This window comes from Ylistrum balloti, unplaced genomic scaffold (genome assembly GCF_031769215.1).
Source record: "Ylistrum balloti isolate Yb309-2 unplaced genomic scaffold, AGI_CSIRO_Ybal_v1 Utg369586, whole genome shotgun sequence".
NCBI classification, from domain to species: Eukaryota; Metazoa; Mollusca; class Bivalvia; order Pectinida; family Pectinidae; genus Ylistrum; species Ylistrum balloti.
In genome coordinates, this window is record NW_026781874.1 from 642,175 (window position 1) to 659,465 (window position 17,291).

General features: G+C 34.3%; 2 protein-coding genes across 2 annotated transcripts in view; one reads left to right on the forward strand and one right to left on the reverse strand.

The window, feature by feature from the left end:
• Positions 1 to 1,660, reverse strand: part of LOC132543833 (protein diaphanous homolog 2-like) — a 61,106-nt gene extending 59,446 nt beyond the window's left edge. Inside the window, exon 1 of the mRNA XM_060207350.1 lies at positions 1,589 to 1,660. Within this exon, the coding sequence (XP_060063333.1) occupies positions 1,589 to 1,636 (48 nt within the window). The 5' untranslated portion in view covers positions 1,637 to 1,660. The remainder of the gene's footprint in view (positions 1 to 1,588) is intronic.
• Positions 1,661 to 2,873: 1,213 nt separating this feature from the next.
• LOC132543864 (tudor domain-containing protein 3-like) lies at positions 2,874 to 17,035 on the forward strand. The gene is made up of 13 exons (XM_060207384.1): positions 2,874 to 2,905; positions 4,805 to 4,892; positions 6,416 to 6,481; positions 7,145 to 7,305; positions 7,716 to 7,857; positions 8,412 to 8,526; positions 8,681 to 8,829; positions 9,124 to 9,424; positions 9,702 to 9,824; positions 10,510 to 11,450; positions 13,219 to 13,293; positions 13,816 to 13,932; positions 14,171 to 17,035. The coding sequence occupies exons 1-13, from the start codon at positions 2,874 to 2,876 to the stop codon at positions 14,360 to 14,362; spliced, it is 2,502 nt and encodes an 833-aa protein (XP_060063367.1). The 3' UTR covers positions 14,363 to 17,035.
• Positions 17,036 to 17,291: the final 256 nt, after the last annotated feature.

Below are 17,291 nucleotides of genomic sequence, written 5' to 3' on the forward strand. Positions count from 1 at the left end.
TTGATAACATGACTTTGAGGTTTTTTTTTATATTTCTTAAAACAATAACATTACCTACTGTAAACATGGAAATTACGTATGTGAGTAAATTTATACCAAATACACAAAAGTCATTCAGGCACTTAATTTCACCCATGCATATGACCATGTGACATAGTACATACATACAAAATCAATACTGGATATGTATTAGTTCATTGATTGTGAAAACAACTACTAATGTACAGTCTACTTACTGAAATCACAATATTACCACACACCCCAATGGAAATTACTGTTTACAATATGTCCTTTCAGTTTCTCTTTAAGGCCATAGCAATACTTTCCCAGCATTTTTTAAACAAAGTTCTATAGTACATAGTCTTGTAACCAAGCCATATAAATATATATATATATACCAATTTCTCCTTTACTATGCAACATGATTGATATGAGATTTTTCTTCTGTGTTACATGTGCATATTCTCTTGAAATAAACAGTAAATACAGTTAATCATCAAATTCTATTTATTAGCAATATTTTATAAAAAAAAAACAAAAACAAAACAAACAAAACATGTACACAAGTCAAAGTTTAATTGACCGTCATCATTTCTATAAAAGAATTATAACCGTCAGAAAACTGATGTGCACAGCAATTTTGTTCAACACAGTCAGCTTGTAACATAACATGTTACATGGAATCAAATTAAGACACTGTATACAGTACTCAAAATTGCATTCAGTCTGCCTATACTGACTAATTACTTCCCTGATTGCCATAAAAAATGATTACTTAAAATTCACTTGTGCAGCAGTACCAAATACTATTATCTAATCTATATATATTAGGTATGAAAGTACAGTATACAGTAACTGCTCTGGATGGCATACAAAGGGCCTCCCTCATGCTGATCAGTGGGGTAATCATGTGCTACTGCAAGATGTGTATGCCTTCAAATGATCCTGTCTGTTTATGGGGCAATAAACCCAGCAAACAAGCAAATGACCTGATTTTAAATGTGATAAATTTGCACAAATTTTCACAAATTCAAAAAAGTGCATGATCAACTAACTATACTTTGGAAAGATGGTATACTTTAGTTCGAACCACTGAGTAGAAGTTCACACTGAACATTTCTACATGTATTTTTCACACATCACAGATACAATAGTTTGCATTTACTTTGATTCCCAGCCATCTACAGACTGAGAGTCTTGATTCCTTACCCTAATTTTAGACATATCGGTGAACCTTTCTTGCTCTTTAAAAAAAATCAAAATTGTCTGACCAAAAAAAAGGTTAGAAATTTTAATCTGACTAAAGTATTACTTTGTCAAAATGAGGTCTATATGTCACTTTCTAAGATTTGAAAATTTGAATATGTACATGTATAATGATTTATATAATCACATCTATGAAAATTACAAGTTGGTAAATGTATCTACAATTTCAGGTTTTATTCTTTATCCCAAAACAGTACATAACATATAAGGTTGACTCTAATATCACAATTGACTTACTACATTAGTCTAAATTATCTTTGAACAGTCCAATATGTTAATCACTTGAAGTCTTTGTAAGAATTTTGGTAAATCTTGCACTCACCTTAGGTTTTAATTTGGACTTTTTAGATTCCCTACCACGCTGCATCATTCACTAGTTAGGCTTCTATGCAAACTTCAGTTACCACTAATTTGGAAAAGCCAATTCCAAATAACACCTCATACAAGAACATTGATGATGCATTATAATCCACATACAAACAAGTTTCAATCCACTTACATTCCCACCCAAGATTGACTATTTTGACAATCTTCAAAGGAAACTTGTGACACTGGTATCTTCAAATAATTACATTAATACTTGTTCGAATTATGACGATGAATACAACATCACATCAATACAATCATTGGCTTGATAACACAAATCAAATTCAATACAACATAATATTATGAATAGGAAGCCAATATACCCCTATGTATATGGTGTACACTGAACCAGGACATTAACACCGTCCTTGTATAAACCAACGACCAATACCAGTGTCACATCTGTACAAATGTGTATAAGAGACGTATTCACAATGTGATGCAGTCAAAGGCTTAGTCAACACTAAACAGCTCACACTATATAGGATGTTTTGCGGAAGATAATACTTACAAAACTGCCTCGCTTATCTCTTTCTTTCCTATCCATGCTTCAGTTCAGTTTGTGACACACATCCGGAAAACTCTATTAGACACGGTTTTAAAACTATGTCATTTACTCCAGTCACCAGGATACAAATTAAGTCGTTTACAATCACATGCTTTCGCCGAGATAACACAAGCACACTCAGCAATGAGCATGTGTACTGACAATAGCTGAGCTTGATGTCAACAGTAGATATGGTATGAATGAACCAAAATTGAGCACATTAAAATGTATTGCCATCTGTCGACTACAAACGAAACAAAAATATATATTTGACCTTGACAACGTATCCAATGATATTAATAGCTTCTGGTCTATATCCTCTGCTGTAACACGTGGATAAAAGACTAGCTAATTATAGAATCGCAGAGGTTACGATGTTGGCACCGTTCCTCTTCCTAAAGTTAGTCATTCTCTGCGCCATTTTGACAATACACCCAAAAATCAACCAATCACGTGACTTGTTACATTTTCAACGAAAGGAACCCTTTTTGCATATTATTTATGGATAGTTTCGAAGTCAGATTGATTAGAATAGGACGTATAAAGTCTTTATTAATTCAGAATTTTTACAATCAAGTAGAATCCAGTTCCAAACGCAAATTCATGCTCAAAATAGATACGGCCCAAAGGGATTTCCCAAGTTTCCCGATCAACCAATCAAAAATGATTTTACTATTCTCGACGTGTATTGAAGATGGCGGAGTCTGCTGTGAGATCGAAAGGATGGTGTGTGATATTTTTTTATGTGATAATGAAGTGGTTATGAAAAGATATCCATTACTATTCTCGTGATGACTTTTGGAAAGTCCGAAAAATGATACAAGCTTTACAATATATAACATCGTTCGAAGATTAACAGCATGACAGTATTTTTTTCAACTAACGTAAACTGCTCTTTTGACCATATATTCACAAGTGCATTCATTCAAAAGTCACTTTACCCATCAATTCAAACTGGAATCATTACGAGACGGAATTTATACAGGAAAAATTCAATATGATTTTTTAAGGACTTCCTGACAACCTTATCTCTAACCGAAGTCGCTATCGTGGCATAGACATGTATATGGCGTGTAAAACTTTAAGAAAATAATTTAGAAAAAGAAAAGAATAATTAAGATGCCGACTGCTTATTAGTGTTGAATTGTCATTGAAAACTGATCACTGAAGCCAATATGATGTATGCCACTACCAGTATCTGTATATAACACATTGAAGATCCCACCCAGCACTTTATAAACTATGAAATGTTTGGGAATAACAGGATTCTGGAAAAAACTGATTGAAGTGGTGTTAAATATTTTCTAAAAAGATACCATTTTAATACAAATAGTGAATTAACACTAGCTGAGACCAAGGTATCTTATACTTCTCTACTCCAATGCTATGTTGATATGGCTTTATTGGCTCACAAAAAATGCCACGACAGGTAACAGGGTCTCCCTCCTTCACAAGCACTTGTGTTTTATATCTCCATGGAAGCGTCTCATTTACTCAGCATCTATTTCTGGTCTGGAGTGGTCAATGGCACCAAATCTGTAATCGGCAGGAGTAGTGAAAAAAGTCCTGTTCCTGATCAGGTCCAATAAGCTCTCAGTACAAACACAAAACTGCTTGGCTAAACAAGAAATTTGAATTCCCACTACTCCAAACTAGTAATGTGATATGTAATCTTTGCTTCAGCAATAAACTGTATTTTCTTTCTTTTTTATTTTTTTTTTATTCATCTTTTTAAAATCTAGTCAAAACCAATTATTGCAGAGGTAATTGATGTTTTCAAATCTTGAATATATTTGTTATTTCAACATGATTAAGTCGGAACTAGATACATTTCATTTGGAATATTTTCCCTGATTTAACATGCATGACTAGATCTGTTGATTGACTCTGAATTCAGCTTCAGCCTGTCATAGTGTTCAGAAAAAGGTGTATGGCCTAGTTACTAGGTAATAAACAAATCAATGAGCGATGCTGTGACTAGAAAAAAATATATCCTAAAAGGGTTCTAAAGTTAATGTCTTGCCAAATTGGCACACTGATGAATTCATGCATCAACAATAGTTTCTCTATACAAACCATACATAGGAGTACAATCAATTTTAGGGAAATTAAGATTAATGCTAAAATATGTATATTACAATATATTTTAAAAGAAATGCAAATTAGTTAATTTAATTATCACATAAAAAATTTACTTAAAAATTTTCTTGTGCAACAGATATTTTTGAAATTTCTAAAGTAAAATCTTCCAATAAAGATTTGATTTTCTGTTTCTCTGATTAAGCTTTCATTACCAATGTAAATCAGCATTAAATAAAAGGTACAGTACACCGTACGATTATGCCTGTTTAATTTTTTTTCTTTTTTATTTTTAGTTATTTTTTTGTTATTTTTTAAAGTTTTTTACATTGTTATAATCAGATATTTCAAAAACCTAACTGTACATTACATGAAACATATTTAGCGCTGACATGTTTACAAGTAAAATATTTTTATCATCGACCAACATGCAGTTCAAAACACAAAGAAAGACACAAAGTAACACATATCCTTTCACTTTCCATCACACACATCTTCCCTGTCACATGTTTAATTTTAAGTAAAAGTCTTTATTTGTGATTATAGGAACTTGACAACGGAGGGATTCACGCTTTGTTTGCCATCAGATGGAAATCATGTGTCTGCAGAGAAAGTAATAGATGTGGCTAAAAATGTGAGTTCATTCTTCATTATTATATACAGGTGCATACGAAATTCACAGTGGTTGTTTAATGAATAAATTTTTTTTAAAAGATATATTTTTGTAGAAAAGTGGAAAAATAATTAATGATGTTTAGATTCACATGATATTGAATTATATTTGATATTAAAGAGATTTTCCACCAAAGTTGCAAAATTTCTTGATGTTTTGTACCTTTTAAGAGCTCATCGGATGACTTTTAAAACTATTGTTAGCATCAAAATATCTCTCCTGTGGTCAATTTGGACAGGTGAAATTGGTGGGAATACTCCCATACAAACCATCTAAATATAGTACATCGGGAAATCAGGAACTGAAAGGTCACTGGATCGTAGATTCTATGCAGAGCATTGGGTAAATACATAAGCGTGTATGCTGTTCATTAAAATGTCTGTTGGGCTACAATTTTATTACTTCATAAGCTTATTTTCTGTTGACTTTATAACTTAAACAAATGTTTCATTTTGTTCGGTTTATAACAATGCAAATCTTTTACAATACAGTCAGGGCTACACAAACATTTGTAATCGATCTAGTTAGAATTATATAGAATTTATGAATATTAAATATCAGATGTTTGTTTAGATGGTAAATTGAGGTGTAAAATTTTTATAAGAACATTATAAGATGATTTTGTATAGCTATCTTCAAAAGCATCCCATGTAATTCCTGTTAAGAAACTATTTTATCCTTATTTTATGGCATATCACATGATTATCCAGCACAATTATACTGGGTGTTAATATAAATGTATATATAATATAAATATATAGTCAAAGAAACTAGAAATTGAAGAGGTGTTAAGTTAATAGTTAAACTTACCATAAATAAAATACAGTATGTTTCATATATTTTTTAAAAACAAATTGTTGATAGCATGGAGCTTTGTAGGATATGATACATACATTGTTTGGACAGACCTTTTGGTTATCTCTTTGGGGAATTTGAACCTACACTTTATCATCAAGATGTTTTGGGCAGGAGGGTGGCACAGTGGTAACACTTGCCTGTCACATAGACATCTGTAATTCATTGAGTGGGTATGAACAGGTATGGAAGGGGTCGAAGGGGTGAGTACACGTGCCAAACCATGTTGGTTTTCCCCAGCACTCAGATTATCTCCTACAGTAAGATTTCTCATTGATTTTTTTCCATCAACAATAGTGATCCAGTTGAGTATCAGTTGAAAGTATCATTCCTTACTCATTAAATATTAGCCCATTATAACATTTTCAAACAGTGGTAGTGAGGGATGGAAATAATTAGATCAATAGAGTTAAAAGAGCTGGGATAAAGTCAATTCCAATTTCTGTCACTTTAAACAGGCTTATTATAGTGGTACATTTACATTCCATAATGGGAAATTCAACAGTACTTTTCTGAAAGATATGTTGAATTATGTTTTGTTATTGTTTAAAAATCTGCTGGTTTAACAGTAAAGTTTTACTCTTTGAATTTACACTTTAAATTCAACCTGTTATGTTTCCCATGATCAGACTGACTTGCGTGAGATTGGTGAGAAGTGGTTGCCAGATGAACTGAACAGAGGGAAATGTGAATATGTAAGTATATGGAGTCTATAGTATTTGTCCTTGAAGATGTACTTTTCAATTTCTAGTATGTTTCACCAGATGTATACTAGGTCATATTTAAGGTGTTTGGACCACTAATACTATAAATCCAAAATGGTTGAAAAATAATCTGAGATAGGATATTTCTAAGACAGCTGTCTGTCTGTTAGAAGAAAAGAGACTGAGAGTACTGGTAAGGATTATACATTAATAATATTTCCTGGTGAAAATGAAAATGATGTTACACTGTTAAGAAGACAGGATGATTGCTGCAACAGATATTTAATAATAAAATATTGACAATGAGGAATGCGATTTTGAAAATAGAGGGAAGATTTTGAAACTTCCTAATATGATGATTGCTGCTGAATGTAGCACATCTAAGACTGCCTTTAGATTTCAAAATCATTCTCTCTTATCCCAAATATTCTCACTCATATCCAGCTTAAATCTCATTAGCTTTCTTGTGTGACAATCAGTATTGATGCTAATACCTCTATGCTTGGTATTGTTGTCTTGAAATCATTCAGAGTTTATGACTAGGGAGTCTTGTTGTCTAAAACATGGCTTGAAAAAAGATCCCTGACAGGGTTAATACGGATTCATCATGTCTGAGGTGAAAACATATTGTTTCTGTATTTATTTGCCCTTTAGGTGGAAGGTCCAGGTGTTCTTCAGATTCAAAAGATCCGCAACATCTCTGCCCCAAAGGAACATGAAGAATCCCAGACAGCACCACGTATGCTGAGATTAACAATGACGGATGGGCAGCAGACCTGTAATGCCATCGAGATGCAGAGACTGGATAGGATTGGGTAAATCACAACTAGATTCCATCACTTGATAATTCCTTTCTAAATTTTATTACCATTTTAATTTTCCATGATTGTCAATCTCATGTACTAGGGATAAGATGTAAATAGGACTAAGCACCTGGGAGGGGTTGGAAGATATTCTTTTTGAAAATATTCGGCGATCAATGACTTTTTTTTAATATGATTTTCTATGAATTCCATCAACTGCTATGACTATATCTGAAGATACTTATAAATGATAAAAAATCCCAAATATTGCATTCCCAATTGTCCACTCCTGGAATTAACTGGAATTTGTCAATTTTTTTTCCCATCTGGAAAGTATATATGTCCCCTGTATATGTATACTGCTTGTCTGCACATGTGTTCATCCTCCTAAGTGTTCTAAGTAAACCTGTTCATGCTTTTAGACTTGACACAGCACCTGGAACTAAGATCTGTATTAAAGGTACAGTGGAGGTTGAAAACGGGTTCCTCTTACTTACCAACAAAAACACAATATTTGTTGGAGGGCGTGTCAACAAACTAGCTGAGAACTGGGAATTAAAAAAGGTTTGTAACTCACTTTAAGCATGTAGAAGTGTCCATAACAGTACTGTTAAATGGATATCTTTAGACATCCAGGTTAGGGATCGGTTTCATCACTCAACAGTCCCACCTGAAGTTGTGAAAACTGTTATAGGTACTGACTGCAGCTTGTCTGGTAGTGTGTTTCTTCTGAGGTTGCTTCATATCATTATCTACCTAGTAAATCACAAGGGTATCCTGCATTAAAGCTTTGTTACAAAGGTCACATGGACAGTATATCGTCATTTTTGAAAGATGTATAAACTATTACAATCATATTTTAAATGAATATCTATTCCTTATATTAGAATTTTTAGTTATTTGTAAAATTCTAGATGAAAAAAAAATGAAGTAATTTTTTAAAAAATTTAGTATTCATTTTGTGGTTTTTAAATGGATCTTGTTTGCATTTTTTCACCATGAATTAAAGAGATTCACATTTTAAGTTTCGGACATAAATGGTAATGGATTTGTTAAGTTTGGGTCAAGTTTAATTTGTTCTGTATAACCTTATGATTTAAGACTATTTGATTCCATAGATGCTGGCAGGACAATCACGAGCCAATGTGGGCTCTGAAGGGGGTCCTCCATTATTTGTCCCCTTTGGACAGAGAATACGAGATGGAAGGGGAGCTGTCCAGGTCAATAAGAGAGGTAACTTAAGATGAAATTGCAGAGGAAATTTTTGTTTGCAAATCAAAATGTATATTTGAGGGGCTCATAGAATGATAACTATAGATCATTAGAAGTCAAATTTTTAATTTTATTTCATTCGTTATTTTGTCTTAACGTGATGCTGATTTTGCAGATAACTTTAAATCTATCGAATCCAATAAGAAGGAAGAGAAGACAGCAGAGGAGATCGAGTTTGAGGAGCAAAGGAAGGCAGTCATAGCTGAAGCATTGCAAGCTAAAGAGGAAGGCAAGCCAAAGACATTTGGAGGAGGTACAAAACAAGTAAGGCGGTTTAACAATACTGTATTTATCCAGAAATAAGCTGGTGCCTGAAAATAAGCACACATACTTTATGGAATCTGTTAAATGTAAATGTCAAAAAATTCTAATTTTATCCATTGTCTAGTGATAATTCAATCTGACATTGTGGTCACTTATGCATTCATTAATCGTTGAATGACTTCTTCCTTGTTTCACAAATTTACATGGAAATGAATTTCATGACTCATATATCTGTGTCACTCTTGCTCATAATTACTGAACAATATCAGAAAATATTGACATTGTTTTGTACAGGTGGGAATGGACCGCGAAATATCAAGGATCGTTGAGATGGGATTTACTGCTGAGGAAGCCAGTCGTGCACTCAGACAAAATGATAATGATGTGACATCAGCTATAAATCAATTGCTGAGTGGCAGGAGAAACTTCAGGGACCGACCTATGAGTGATCGCGGTGACAGACGGGGGCCACAGAGAGACTTTCGTGAGGACCGACAAGATAACAGGAGAGATGACAGACGCAATGATAGACGAGAGGACCGGCGAGATGATAGAAGGGATGATAAACGAGATGACAGGAGAGAAAACACAAAAGGTAAAAATTTCCAGATCTGTAAATGAATTGACAAAATAAGACATTAAATTAAAAAATGTATACTTTTCTCCTCTGAATCTTTTCATTCAGGTGGAAGATCTTCTATCAGCAAGAACAATGTAATGATTGACATTTACTGTACTTCTGGAAAAGAATGAGGCAAAAGCATTACAGAATCTGAAAAAATGAAAAGTTTGTCTGATGTAAATATTACTTCAAAAGTATGACCATTCATTAAATGACAAGATAATACATGGTTATATTAATGCTTGTCTAGGTGGTCGTGGCCGTGGGCGAGAGCGGGAGGATTTCGGAGAGGACATGGGGTCCAGTCGACCTTCAGGTCCTGCCACACTTTTTGACTTCTTAGAAACCAAGATCAAACCATCAAATGATAAAAGTAAGTAGGCAACAGAACTTGGTATAATTCATATCTTTTCTCTGGAAACACTTGACTGTATATGGTATCCTCTGGAAACACTGTATTGTGTAAGGTATCCTCTGAAAAACTGCTTTATGTGTGGTTTTCCTTATTCCTACTTTGTAGAGGTTTTATTGTCAGATTTTTCATTTCCTTCCTAAAGAACAGTGATATACCAACCTTTTAATAAAACCACTATGACTGGCGGATTTTGCACAAAAGTTATTATTTTCAGAAACACATAACTACTAGAACTAGATTTGATATGTTAGATCTTGCACTGAGTTTATTTTGTAACATGCTCAAAGGGCAAGTGAGCTTAAACTATGTAGGGATCTTTAATATAAGCATGTGAGTCATTCTGCATTTAATAAATATTTCTCAATAATCTATTAGAATATCAAAAGCAATGTCAACATCCCTTACCTTCATCCTAGCTTCTCATTGTAATTTACCAGGAGAGATATCTGGTATATATATAAGGTATTATTATGATTATACAAAAGTGTCTTAAATTCCGTAAAATTTTCGAGTGTTAACATCCGCATAAATATGTGCATCATGTTTTATCTTTATTTGTTGGGTATCCTACGTGTTATATACTATCCAGCTTAGCAAATTGATTGACATGATAATCATTTAAATGTTTGATTTCTATTAATAGGCAGTAATCCACAAACAGAAAAGAATTCTTCCCAGAGTTCCTCATCATCCTATACAAAGTCTCAAAATCAGTACTCCACCAATCAGAACCAACGAAACAATGATTCAGACTTTAATAAAAGATATCAAGGAAACAATCGAAACGATGATCCTCCCAGTAAAAACTATCGTGGGGGCAAAGAGTCACGCCCCCAAACAGGACCAGCCTCTGTTTCTAAGGCACAAAACTCACAGAAGTCTTCATATCATAATAATCAGAACAATGAAAAGACATCTGCAAGATCAAACATTTCAAATGAAAGAGGGAAACAGAGTTACAGTAATCAGCCTGGAAACCAAAGAGTTAGCAACAGTCAAAATAACTACAATAACGCACAGTTTAATAGTTCTAGGATAGAGGACAGAGGGGGACAAAATAACTCACGGGGTACATTCGACAACAGTGGAAATAGCAGCGACTCAAATAGACAGAGCCGTCCAGTAAAGTCACAGGGTTACAACAAGAGAGATAATCCAACAATCTCGTCCCAGAACTACAACACACAGTCTAGTGCTCAAAGTGATAGCAGGCAATATGGAGGCCAAAATGGGAATAAGCATCAAGGACAGAGTGAAAGTAAAACATACGGATCACAGAACGACAGCAGGCAATACGGAAGGAACGAGAACAGACAGTTTGGTCAAAATAACAGTCGGCAGTACTCTGGTTCACAAAGTGAATGTAGGCAATATGGACAAAGTGAAAGTAGACATTACAGTGCTGGGTCACGTTCTGAACAATATCGATCCGATGAAACGCCTTCAGGCCGTGAGCAAAACTTTGATAGCAAACGAAACAAAGAATTCGGTAAAGGGCCACAAAACAGCCAGCCAATGAGACAACCCAACGAATCATCAAACCAGAGAGGAAATAACAGGAAAAACTATCAAAACCAATCACAGGTAGGTACAACAACACCTGGACATACAAAGAGGAAATGATTGACTTAAGATTCTTTAGAAGTGTACCTTCAGTTTTAATGTTTATTCATATATTAAAGTTTTCTCTTTTTTTGTGTGTGTGCAGAGGTAGCGAAAAAATCCATGTCAATAGAGCTTGTTGAATTCCCATTGGAATGAAGGATCATCTGGAATCTGCAATCTCATGTACCTGTATTGTGTTTGTTTCAGAACTTTTCTGCCCTGTCCATATCATCTGGTCCATCCACAATCTCATGTACCTGTATTGTGTTTGTTTCAGAACTTTTCTGCCCTGTCCATATCATCTGGTCCATCCACAATCTCATGTACCTGTATTGTGTTTGTTTCAGAACTTTTCTGCCCTGTCCATATCATCTGGTCCATCCACAATCTCATGTACCTGTATTGTGTTTGTTTCAGAACTTTTCTGCCCTGTCCATATCATCTGGTCCATCCACAATCTAATGTACCTGTATTGTGCTTGTTTCAGAACTTTTCTGCCCTGTCCATATCATCTGGTCCATCCACAATCTCATGTACCTGTATTGTGCTTGTTTCAGAACTTTTCTGCCCTGTCCATATCATCTGGTCCATCCACAATCTCATGTACCTGTATTGTGTTTGTTTCAGAACTTTTCTGCCCTGTCCACATCATCTGGTCCATCCACAATCTCATGTACCTGTATTGTGTTTGTTTCAGAACTTTTCTGCCCTGTCCATATCATCTGGTCCATCCACAATCTCATGTACCTGTATTGTGTTTGTTTCAGAACTTTTCTGCCCTGTCCATATCATCTGGTCCATCCACAATCTCATGTACCTGTATTGTGTTTGTTTCAGAACTTTTCTGCCCTGTCCATATCATCTGGTCCATCCACAATCTCATGTACCTGTATTGTGCTTGTTTCAGAACTTTTCTGCCCTGTCCATATCATCTGGTCCATCCACAATCTCATGTACCTGTATTGTGTTTGTTTCAGAACTTTTCTGCCCTGTCCACATCATCTGGTCCATCCACAATCTCATGTACCTGTATTGTGTTTGTTTCAGAACTTTTCTGCCCTGTCCATATCATCTGGTCCATCCACAATCTCATGTACCTGTATTGTGTTTGTTTCAGAACTTTTCTGCCCTGTCCATATCATCTGGTCCATCCACAATCTCATGTACCTGTATTGTGTTTGTTTCAGAACTTTTCTGCCCTGTCCATATCATCTGGTCCATCCACAATCTCATGTACCTGTATTGTGTTTGTTTCAGAACTTTTCTGCCCTGTCCACATCATCTGGTCCATCCACAATCTCATGTACCTGTATTGTGTTTGTTTCAGAACTTTTCTGCCCTGTCCATATCATCTGGTCCATCCACAATCTCATGTACCTGTATTGTGCTTGTTTCAGAACTTTTCTGCCCTGTCCATATCATCTGGTCCATCCACAATCTCATGTACCTGTATTGTGTTTGTTTCAGAACTTTTCTGCCCTGTCCACATCATCTGGTCCATCCACAATCTCATGTACCTGTATTGTGTTTGTTTCAGAACTTTTCTGCCCTGTCCATATCATCTGGTCCATCCACAATCTCATGTACCTGTATTGTGCTTGTTTCAGAACTTTTCTGCCCTGTCCATATCATCTGGTCCATCCACAATCTCATGTACCTGTATTGTGTTTGTTTCAGAACTTTTCTGCCCTGTCCATATCATCTGGTCCATCCAAAATCTCATGTACCTGTATTGTGTTTGTTTCAGAACTTTTCTGCCCCGTCCACATCCTCATTTAAGAAAGGTGACCCCTGTCTGGCTAAATACTGGGAAGATAACAAGGTCAGTTTAATAAAGGATGTAATTAAACAATGTACACCAGATATTATGATTAACATAGTGACTCCACATCTCATGACAAAACAGTATGACAACATACTGTGGTATGTTATCGTTTATCTGGTATCAGCTTTTCTTCAAAATACAAATTGTCAAAATATTTTAGAAATCTGTCGTGGATCTTCCAAAGCCAAGAATTCAGCATTGTGTAACATTTGCCTTACTTCCTTGAGAGCAGAGGTATAGGGTTCAAGTGATTGGAAACTTTGTTAAACTTTTAAAGGTCTATATTCATGAGTGTGCATGCTACATTTCTGTAACAAGATTTTTAATATCTGTAAATCTTTAAATCTAATAAGTTTGGATGAATTACTTGGCAAACATTTCCGATATTTTAAATATTACATCTGGGTAATGATATGTACATGTATTTTGTCCTTGTTCCATCTGGTCACAAAACCTGGGTCTGTAATGTACCTGTACAGTGACCATCGTTATTGACGTAACTGTTGTAATTTGTTACAGTTCTATCCAGCCGTGGTACAGGCACTCTACCCAGACCTGCCTACCTGTATTGTCTTATTTACAGAATATGGAAATGAGGAAGAAGTCAATCTTACTGATGTGAAACCCTTGAGCATGGTAGGTATTAGATCCTGTATAATAATGCTGGTTGGTATAACTTTATTGCCAACATTTTGGGATGACATTTGTACAGGGAAGAAATTGTGTATTGTTAATGTCATTACTGTCCATAGTAAATTTATTGCTTGTCAGTATATCAGTTTTTTTACACACCAGTTGGTATAAAAAAAACTAATGAAAACTGCCGTAATATTGATTCATAATGATGATGATGCCTCGTATATTTCTATATCAGCTTCCCAGTCAGTACCTACCTCATCAACAGCAGCCCCAGCAGCAGCAATATATGGACTATGGGGGTCACCAACAGGGACATCCTGGCCCTGACAACCACATTAATAGTATGGAGTTTCGTCGACGACCTACAAGAACTGAACCTAGCAAGCCTACACAGGCGTTTTACCAACCCCCAAGTCAACGGCATTGATCCAAATGTTGACCCCAACCCAGACATATCCTTGACTGGTACCTCGTGCTTCCCCGGTGTAAAATCTCCGTAAGATTGTAATGTTGTTCTGTAGATCACAAGATTGAACAGTTAAACTAACTTATAGATGCTCAAACCTGATTTGAAAGTCTTGTGGCTTTGCCAAGGCCAGTAAATATTATACACTTGTTTAACTGTATACAACTATACCAGTGTATCATTATGTACATCAGTTATGTACTTGGTATTTACATTTTTCAGGTCATTGTTAGTTTTTGTCTTTATTTAATTTTTGTTGTCTATAGAGTGCTGTTCTATATCTATTTAATTTAGAGAAAAACAAAAAATGGCTATTTTTTTGTACATGTATTAATAATTTGATCTTATACGATACATTGTGTAATTCAGTCAAATAAAAGGAATATAATACTAGTTGACTCTGTGCAATCAAGAACGCCATTAAAGTTGTCTAATTATGAAATCCATTGGATATTAGGTTTTCAAAGATCATACAAGGTAAAATTATATTAGTAAGGAATGTTACACATTTAGGATTTAAGCTACCTTCACTGTAAAAGATATCTCTTGGTTGTGTTGGTTCACTTAAGGATGTATACTACCTTTCTACTAATAATATTAAATTCTACTTAAGGGTGTATGTTACCTTTTTGGAAAGTATTTTCTTTCCAGAATAATTATTTACATTGTACTTAGATTATTTTATAGGTGTGAAATGTACTTCACAAATATTATATGGTGCAAAGCTTCATATTTTAAAATCTAGGTCCTTAGTGAAATGGAGCCATTGTGGTTTTAGTAATTATATTTTTCATAGCCTTTGGTATAATAAAACCTAAGACCACTGGCTTACTAGACTTAAACTACAATGTATACCAATTGAGTAACAGAGAGAGGCGGCAGTAATTTTTCTTGGGTAAAAGTTACTTCAGTGATATTTCAAATAAGAGATGTATTATGTGAAGGTAGATAACTTATTACAGTAGATAAGGTAGCAATATGGTGCTTAACTGCTTAAACACTAAATGAACATTTCCTGGAATTTGTTTTGGAATATCAAATTTATAGAACAAAAACATTTGATTAATTGATTCAACGAATCAAATAAGATTATTTTCATGCTTAGGAGTTTACCAGAGCTGTTAGGGTAACTTTACATTTTAGCAGATGTACCTCAGAAATCATGTTTTGTTATCAGCACTGTCCATAAATATGAGGACCGAAAACAATGTAATGTAACTTAGTTGTATTACTTATTTTGTTATATAAGTGTGGATATGATGGCTGTTTTGTTTGTTATAGACAAAAATGGGGTATTTAGCACAGATTAGAATTTCATTGCATTTACTTATATTCTTACAGAAATCGTATGCCTCAAAATTCACCATTTCAACAAACATACCATATTCAATTGGTGGAAATTCTATATAAATTTAGCTAGATCAATTTATAAACATAACCTTGACCATGATTAAGCCACAACAGGTTTGTTTTTATTAGCCAAATTCACCATTTCAACAAACATACCATATTCAATTGGTGGAAATTCTATATAAATTTAGCTAGATCAATTTATAAACATAACCTTGACCATGATTAAGCCACAACAGGTGTGTTTTTATTAGCCAAACGATTTGAAATAGTTGTGTATATTTTAAATTTAAAAAGAAATAAGCCAAACAAAATGGAAATTTGATCCAAGCAGAAGTGAACAATGTACAGACCTGTGTGTTTACCCAGTGCTTCTAATGAAATTTGATATCCAGTCAGTGACTGTGTTCCAGATTTCCTAATGTGCTGTATTAAGAAAGTTTAATTTTATATTGACACAGGGTATTTGCCTGGTTAAATTGACTTTAGGTATTTTGATGCTGACAATAATTTTTAAAAGCAATCAATAAGAATTGTAAAAAGTTACAAAATAACCATAAGTATGCCAACTTGTGCAGAATATTGCTTTGAAAGAATTCAACACCACTCAAACAAATATGTTTTTTCGTGTGTAGACATTAGATTTTAATACAAACTCTGTGTTCTGGTGCTCCAACTAAAGATAATATGTCTGACATATAAAAATCCAATCTGTAATGTTTGTGTGCATTGAACAGACACCAATGCACCTACCTATGTATTGGAGAAATTAATTACTACTTTATAAATATACACCTTCATTGCATTATCAACTACAATTAAATCAGGTGTTATAAAATGAATACTTAACTTTAATATTGAAGTTTTATCTTGTCTAGATATTCAATTTTACTTTATGCAAGCTAATATTCATGTGCATGTTTACCAGCGCTTTGTTTTTGCCTGAAGAGATATTTCAGTTTTTGGAGATGAAGTCTACTTTGATATCAGCTAGGATATGAAAAAGAAACATTTTTCCCCCCAATTTTTCATGTTTGAAAATTTGTCAGATTATCTGACCCTTTTTATACTGCTGGACAACTGTATAAATTATGGATGACATTTTCAATGCTGATTTGTATTTATGCAATAGAATGTACTGCATTTGATTATAACCAGTTCAATTCTGTACAAATCTTGATGATATGGTTGTGTATGGATTCTGTCTAAACTTCTTCCAAGAAGGCCTACATTTTTGAGGCCAAGGGATGTGTATAAAACATTAAACTCTTTGTAAGGATTTTTTATACATGTTTTTGTGTAGTTTTTTTCCTCATATCAAATTGATTACCACTTATTTTAACCACAACTGTAGCTGAGTCATGTAGATGGCTTGACTAGGTAGATTACATATACACAGTGTCTAGGTTGAGGAGGGAGGGGGATAGAATGATATAAGGCAGGTAGTGAAAGATATGTTAAGGAAATGTAGCCCATCCCACAACTGTCCGAAATTATTTAGTTGGCAATTCTTTTAATATGACCTTGTCAAAGAAAACTT